The sequence below is a fragment of the Dreissena polymorpha genome, chromosome 9 (assembly GCF_020536995.1).
Source record: "Dreissena polymorpha isolate Duluth1 chromosome 9, UMN_Dpol_1.0, whole genome shotgun sequence".
Lineage (NCBI taxonomy): Eukaryota > Metazoa > Mollusca > Bivalvia > Myida > Dreissenidae > Dreissena > Dreissena polymorpha.
Window position 1 is genome coordinate 34,831,224 of NC_068363.1, and position 8,362 is coordinate 34,839,585.

The window sequence follows — 8,362 nt, forward strand, 5'->3', positions numbered from 1 at the left end:
TTCCTAAAAAGGATGTAATGACTGCTATGAGTGTGACCTAATATAAAGTTTGAGTTGCTTCCCTTATACAATCAGTTTGAAAACGCATGGCACGCAATCACAAAAAAAAAATTCAAATAGCGCCTGAAGGAGATAAATCTAACTATTCACGTTTCAGGAATACCATATTTTTTTTCATTGTGAAAATGGGTAGTTTATCATGTCCTCGTTTACTTGGCATACCCAATTTAGCTGGTTTTTGGTTCTTATTTTCACCGTAGGTCTTGTAGTTGGAACTAAAAACCTACTTCAATATGTATTCATAAGAAATCATTATTCATACACTAATCCATACCACCTTTGCGTTTGGTTCAGAAAATGATTTTATTTTTAAACCTTTTTTTATTTAAGTAGTTAATCTATTTCAACAATAAACAAAATTAAGGTGTCGTTTCAAAAGCTATTCATCAAAACAACACATGGTTCGATGTATTGTGTCCATCGCATGCGACGACCAAACCAAGACATCTGTTTAATATACGGGAATAAACCGATGCAAATAAAAAACACAACGTTGGATGCTTATGTATATATTTAGCAAATGCAGGCGTGTTAACAAATTATAAATAAATAATTAATATTGAAACAATGAAATTCATAGACATTTTTAAACTAACTGCGTTAGTGATAACGCATCATATTTAAAGATCATAAACCCGTGTGTATCGAACAATGTTCAAGTTTCTTGATAATATAGTTGCATGCCTATAAGCGAGTACACTGAAACCTCTTTCTAAAGAATGCAGCTAAAATGTATGTAAGCCGTGGACTCTGATGACAGGCTTGGGCGTAATCATCATTTGTGTCTTGTTCTGAGAAAACTAGGCATAATGCATGTGCGTAAAGTGTCGTCCCAGATTAGCCTGTGCAGTCCGCACAGGCTAGTCAGGGACGATACTTTCCGCTTAAACTAGATTTTCGGTAAAAAGGGACTTCCTTTAAACGAAAAGTAACATTAAAGCGGAAAGTGTCGTCCCTGATTAGCCTGTGCGAACTGCGCAGGCTAATATGGGACGACACTTTACGCACATGCATTATGTCTAGTTTTCTCAGAACGCGACTCATTTATTCATGTTGGTCCTTAATTAATCTCAAAGAGGATTTCAACCATGCCAGTTCAACAAGACGCAGTAAAGATTTAAACATATACGCGTCGGCAAATGTCTTGGAAAGAGTGTGTTAAGAAAATAATAATATAAAAGCACATTCAAAATGTAGCCAATGTACAATAAGGAAGATAAGGCTAACATTACGCACAGACTTATCAGGGACGACACTTTCCGCTTTAATGATATTTTTCGTTTAAAGAATGTCTCTTCTAAGCAAAATTCTAGTTTAAGCGGAAAAACTACTACTACTACTACTACCACTACCACTACCACTACCACTACCACTACTACTACTACTACTACTACTACTACTACTACTACTGCTACTGCTACTGCTACTGCTACTGTTACTACTACTACTACTACTACTACTACTACTACTACTACTACTACTACTACTACTACTACTACTATTGCTACTACTACTACTACTATTTCTACTACTACTACTACTACTACTACTACTACTACTACTACTACTACTACTACTACTACTACTACTACTGCTACTGCTACTGCTACTGCTACTACTACTACTACTACTACTACTAATACTACTACTACTACTACTACTACTATTGCTACTACTACTACTACTATTTCTACTACTACTACTACTACTACTACTACTACTACTACTACTACTACTACTACTACTACTACTGCTACTGCTACTGCTACTGCTACTGCTACCGCTACGTCTACCGCTACCGCTACCGATACCACTACCAATACCACTACCACTACCACTGCCACTGCTACTACTACTACTACTACTACTACTACTACTACTACTACTACTACTACTACTACTACTACTACTACTACTACTACTACTACTACTACTACTACTACTACTACTACTACTACTACTACTACTACTACTACTACTACTACTACTACTACTATCGATATGTTCAACCCCGTTGATCCTTCACCCTGGTAATGCTCGATTGGTCTTCGTCGGCTCGTGTACCAATTAAATTTACCCTATTGTACTCCTAAGAATACTTAAATGTACCCCGGTTATACGTATCAAGCATATTGTTACCAAACGAGCGCTAGTGATGCAACACAAACTGGGAATTACAAAACACCGCGATAAAGTTAAACATACAAACAAAAAAGGTTCAATGCAGATTGTCATGTATTACAATTGTCTGCATTATAAAAGAAATTCAAGCAGCCTTGATCTGAATTTCATTTAATCTAACAACTGTTATAGCGCATTTTATATGGAGTTATTATTTAATATTGTTATGCACTGTCACGATGTTGATTATCCTTACCTTGGCGTGCTCTATGGCCCATACATATAATACATTGTATACATTGGGACAACAGAAATACAAATTATTCACGCGCATGATCATTGATTCGATACATATACCTTGATAGAATCGGGACACGTTCATATCAGACGGTACTTTTGTTGATGGAGAACAGGGGTAAATTTCACAATTTTCAATATCTTTAACAAAAAATAACGTGTCTATAAATCAAGCAAGTGCTTGAACAGAACATGAAGTCATCGGTAACTATTGGTGCGCTGTTAGCACTTGGTTGTCTTGTTTCACGCTCGGGCGCACAATGCGAAGGACCGGCAACTGCCGACGGGTCATCGTATTGCGTGGGGCGTGGCTTCTTTGGGCGCTTGCTTGGTCAGTATCAGTGGCAGACATGTGTAAGATCTTCCTACCTGTCCGCTGCCTCTAATGGGACTCGAATATGTGCGGCAGGACAAGGGTTATGCGCTTACAAATGCCAGGACGAATTGATGGACGTTCACAAGGAGTTTGATGTGGAAAAAGGTATATGTCTTGTTCGTGTCACTGTCTAAATTACTATAAGAGATTTCACATTTTAATGATGCCCTAATATTTATCCCAGAAACAAGTATAATTTAATAATAAAATAACACGATGGACTTTTTAAATTTAGTTTATGTACTTTTAAAACCTAGTATTAGTATACATTTCTAGAAAACGCTTACATGTGCATACGTCTTAAGCTGTTCGCTTAATGAAGAGTATATGTTTTTAATAGCTTGATTTCATTTTTGTGAACGTCTTCGAGATATGATGTTGCATTTAATTTTTGTTATGACTTAAAGAATATAACTTCTATAAACGTGCATTTCAAAATATAGTACATGTGACTTTTGTTTTTATGTCATGTCACAAAAGCCGACGTGACTGAAGCGTGTAGGTGTGATCCTAGTGCCGTTATGGTAAACGCAACCACGCTGCCGGCAAAATGCTTTACCCCAACCGGTATCGACTGCACCTGGCACGACGAATGTGTACAGGTAAGCAGTTAAAGGGACCTTTCCACAGATTTTGGCATGTATTGAAGTTTGTCATTAAATGCTTTATAATGATAAAGGTAAACATTGGATCTAAAAAGCTCCAGTAAAAAAAAAACTAGAATAAAATTAAAGAAAGAAAAAATGGTAACCCTAATCCGGTTTCGAACTACTGACCCCTGGAGTAAAAGTTTAACGCTCAGACCACTTCGGTCATCCGTGCTAAAAAAATAGTATTGTGTTTTATACTTTATATAAGCAATCATCGTAGTGTAACAAAAGAAAACGACAACAACAGAAATCTCCAAATTATTCAATCGTTGCAACGCTTTTTAATTTTCAGGTTTTTTAATCGTCAAAAAGATGCATATAATGGATACTTTAGAGCATGATAAATGTTCGTTTCCTAACAAATATCATAACAAAAACGAAATTTCGCGAATCTGAAATAATTTTGTTTAATTTTGGCAATTTACCAAAACGTGAAAAGGTCCCTTTAATAGTTCCTAATATTTCATACAACCTTGAAGCACAGGCCGACGTTTAATCCACAACAAATTCTAATGAACCGGTGCCATAAGACAGATCAGCAATGATTTACAGTTTTGATGCGTGAAATCGATGATACATATTCAAGTCACGGTCACTTTTCTTGGAAACAAAACGCCGGTCAGACTCCGAACTAGTTTTGTCCTATCATAAACTGCGTAGTTTGACGATGATTATACTTAAGTTCATGTGATAATATGTTGTGTATATAATAACGCATCTGGCTATACGAATGTTAGGCTAACAAAGTCGGAATAAAAAAGAAAAAATATGAAATATTTTATTTCATATGTCAAAAAGAAATTTCAAGTATATTCATATATTTGTTTTAGTCCAAATTCAAATGCGACTGGGCCAACATGAAATGGTCGAAACTCGCATCAAGTATGTGCCAGCTATTTCAGACGCATAAGAACGACTTTGACGTGATTGGTCAACGGTGGATATCTGGTGTAGGCAAATGCCTGCACGACATGCAGGTTCCATTCCTGCGTCCGTACGTGCGGCCTTCGTGTGAGGCTCTGACAACGGCCGGCCCGAAGATACAAGAGCTTTGCTACAGAACCCCGGGAGGGGGAGCGCCGAATTTATGCGACGTCGGATTTGTGAACTGGATAAAAGTAGTTGGAACAGTTAGGGAGACTGTTCAAGATGAGCAGAATGCGATGCCTGCAGACCCAACGAAGGAATTGAGAGGCCTTGATGAAAGGATCATTCAGGAGGGAACAGCGCTGATAAAGGAATGTGGTTGGGACATCAGTCATTTCAAAATTCTTAAGATGAGACTTAAAGCCCTTGACCTCATATCGAAAATCTCCAGCATTTCAAAAATGATCGCCGATCAATTGAGGAGACAGCTGGAGGTCAAATTTGGGATTGGTTTAAATAAGCTTTTGATCTTTCCGCTTGATTTTGCAGAACACAGGGTTGGGAAAAGAAACGCCGATGCGTATAACACCAACGTTTTCTTTCTGATCACTTCCAAGCAATTGTATGACCTGCGAGACGCCGACAGTTCATCGTCTCTGCGAATGGCGCCCATTTTTGAATACCTAGAAAAGTCCGTATCTGAAGGAACACTGAAAGACGTCATTTCCTTGAAAGACGCTGGTATTACTAAGATTGAGGTATTCGAGTCTTTTGAGTCCGGCCGACCCGTGCAGCATGGGGAACTTCCGGACACAAAGCTCATGGCTGACCAGATCGCGCTTCTTGTTATACTGATTCTTATTATATTGTCTTCTATGTTTGGTGCATTTTGCTATTGTATGAGAAGACGGAACGGCCTTTACAAAGAAAAGTATATCCAGATGAAGTAGTGATAGCTTTTTGTAGCAAAAACGCTGTCAAGAGATTGATATAAATTGCATGTGCCTAAAATCCACTGTTATTCAACTAAATTAGAATTATATTATGAATAAGAATAAGTGCACATGCAATTTTTTAAGACAGAATAAGTAAATATTATGTGTTTTCATTTATTCCTTCATGAAATAACGAAACAAAATGAAATATTTAATGATTTCAAGTTTGCATTTGATACATGTACTTTGATACTTAAGATGTGTGATTATATTGATACAATAGCTTGATTAATAAGATTTTGTAAACAAATAAGTACTTATAATATGATTGGTAGTGATCCTGATATTAGAAGCATATCGAGTTGTAAAGGCTGTAAAACATGATATAGTTTAAAAGGATATGTTGTATAGAGGAAAAAATATCATAATCAGTATTGTGATTTAAGAAAGTATATAAAATTTAAATGCATAAACGTGAGTCGTGCATTTTATTTCTCCATTATGTTTCGTATGGGGTCCCTTCCGTCGAAGAAAAAATGGTATGAAGAAACCTTAAAATAAAAAGTCTATGCTAACAACAAATTAAATGTTCAAAATATGTTTGGATATATTTTTCTCATATACCATTTTGAACAGACCAGAAAGGAATGTTTGAATTTTAGTTGTACATGCAATATATTTATGTTTATTGAGACACACAAGAGTTCGTTTCCTTGGTCAAATCAGTACTTGTTGTCTTTGCAGATTATATTATCAGAGATGAGATAACAGTATAAAAAAAACTCACGCTCGTATCTTTTTTAAGATCGAGCGACATTTTTTACAGCTAATCAAATAAACTGATAGTTTTAATTTGTCATGATGAAGATCTAGACATGTTTTAACATGGAAGTGGACACCAGACCATAATACTACACCCTAAAAGATGCTTTATTATCAGTCATTCAGATAAAATTCAACTATTTACTGTGTTAATATAAAGCAAAATGCTTTTGTCCTTGAATGACACCATACGCAAAGTAAAGACTTAATGAGACGCATTGCGTACTGAGAGTATTTCAAATTAGAACGAACATGAATTCTTTGATTTTAAGATTATGAGTCGTGTTCTGAGAAAACTGGGCAAAATGAATGTGCGTAAAGTGTCGTCCCAGATTAGCCTGTGCAGTCCGCACAGGCTTATCAGGGACGACACTTTCCGCCTTAATTGGATTTTTGCTAAAAAAGACTTCATTTAAACGAAAAATGTCATAAAAGCGGAAAGTGTCAACCCTGATTAGCCCGTACGGACTGCACAGGCTAATCTGGGACGACACTTTACGCACAAGCATTATGCCCTGTTTTCTCAGAACACGACTCATTTACTCAAGCTCTATTATATTCGTACGTCTAGTACCGAACTCAACAAATTGACTGCATGATAAGATTCGTACGGTTAGTACTGAACCCAACGAATGGACAGCACGATATGGAGTCAATGGGACTTATTCACAGTGTGGTAAAATGACGATTTTAACAATTATTCTCATCAATTCAAAACAGACTGTTTGGAAGTGTAAAGTTTAAAGGGGCCTTTTTACATATTTTGGCATGTATTGAAGCTGTAATTAAATGCTTTATATTGATAAATGTAAACATTGAATCTAAAAAGCTCCATTAAAAAATAAAGAAAGAAAAAAAGTAACTCTCAACTGGGCTCGAACCACTGACCCTTGGAGCAAAAGTCTTTCGCTTAGACCACTTGCCCATACAAGGATGTATACCATATATAAGCAATCCTCGTTGTGTCACAAAATATAACGGCAACAGCAGAAATTATTCAATCGTTTCGCGTTGCAACGCTTTATAATTTTAAGGTTTTTAATCGTCAAAAGATGCTTATAATGGATATTTTAGAGCATCGTAAATGAACAGTATTACTGTTTCCTCACAAATACCATAACTACCACGAAAATTTGCGAATCTGAAACATTTTTTTTATTTTGTCAATTTACCAAAACGTGAAAAGTTCCCGTTTAAAAAGAGAAATAACACTTTTGGAAAACAACAATGTTTCAACTATTGGATCATTAACGGATCATTCGAAATCGGTAAATTAGTAATTTTTGTAACGACTTTTCTCGATGAATTGTTAAAATGTTGGTTGTGCGGCTCAGTAGTAGCGCATTCCCTTTTGCTTCCAGAGGTCCCTGTGTCGAATCCCGCGCAGTGCATTTTTTATTAGACGTTTTATCTTGCAATAATTATTAGTTAAGACTACTTAAAGCATTACATATTTGTTAGTGAAGAAAAATGCTTTTCTTCATGAAAGGCGAAAATCTTTGAAAAGTCTCTTCACGCATACAAACAACAACGTTTCAATTCAGATTGCAATGTTTCGCACTTGTCATTCTTACAAAAAAATAATTCACTCGTTGTTATTCTGAATTTATTTCGTGTACACCTTTTAGTGCACGTAATAGATGGACAATTTTATTTAATATGATTATGCACTGTCATATACGTTAGTTGACTATCCTTACATTGACGCGTGATACATTTACATTGATAGAGTGGAAACACATGTGAACCAAAGAGCACTATTGTTTATAGAGAACAGGGATACAAGTATTAATTTTAAGATGTTATGGTGGGTCAATATACCGTGTGCTAACGCCAATACGTCGACAGGAATTCCACATATGGAGAGGATTACACGTCCTTAAACTATTCCTTCAATTAATTATGCACTAGTGAGCAAACAATAATATAACATTCTGACTAATAGGTGATACTAGTGAGCAAACAAGAATATAACATTCTGACTAATAGGTGATACTAGTGAGCAAACCATTATATAACATTCTGACTAATAGGTGATCTTGATAGTAACGTATCGTGTTAGTCTAAGTTAATTGAAAAACATGTATATTATGTATATTTTTATTTTATATGTTTATACCAAAAAGGATATTTGCTGATGTTGTTGTCCACGATACTGATGCAGCTATATGTATATATATATATATATATATATAGCTGCATCAGTATCGTGGACAACAATATATATATAGCTG

The 8,362-nt window shown here is 35.8% G+C and overlaps 1 protein-coding gene across 1 annotated transcript; it reads left to right on the plus strand.

The window, feature by feature from the left end:
- Positions 1 to 2,652: 2,652 nt before the first annotated feature.
- LOC127845960 (uncharacterized) lies at positions 2,653 to 5,321 on the plus strand. Its single transcript, XM_052377137.1, has 3 exons — positions 2,653 to 2,959; positions 3,335 to 3,456; positions 4,335 to 5,321. The coding sequence occupies exons 1-3, from the start codon at positions 2,671 to 2,673 to the stop codon at positions 5,319 to 5,321; spliced, it is 1,398 nt and encodes a 465-aa protein (XP_052233097.1). The 5' UTR covers positions 2,653 to 2,670.
- The last annotated feature ends 3,041 nt before the right edge of the window (positions 5,322 to 8,362 follow it).

Excerpts from the sequence above, each read along its gene's own strand:
- LOC127845960 (XM_052377137.1), top strand. The coding sequence starts at position 2,671 with ATGAAGTCATCGGTAACTATTGGTGCGCTGTTAGCACTTGGTTGTCTT. Across the intron at positions 2,960-3,334 it reads GGAGTTTGATGTGGAAAAAG|CCGACGTGACTGAAGCGTGT; the intron begins GTATATGTCTTG and ends ATGTCACAAAAG. Across the intron at positions 3,457-4,334 it reads GGCACGACGAATGTGTACAG|TCCAAATTCAAATGCGACTG; the intron begins GTAAGCAGTTAA and ends TATTTGTTTTAG.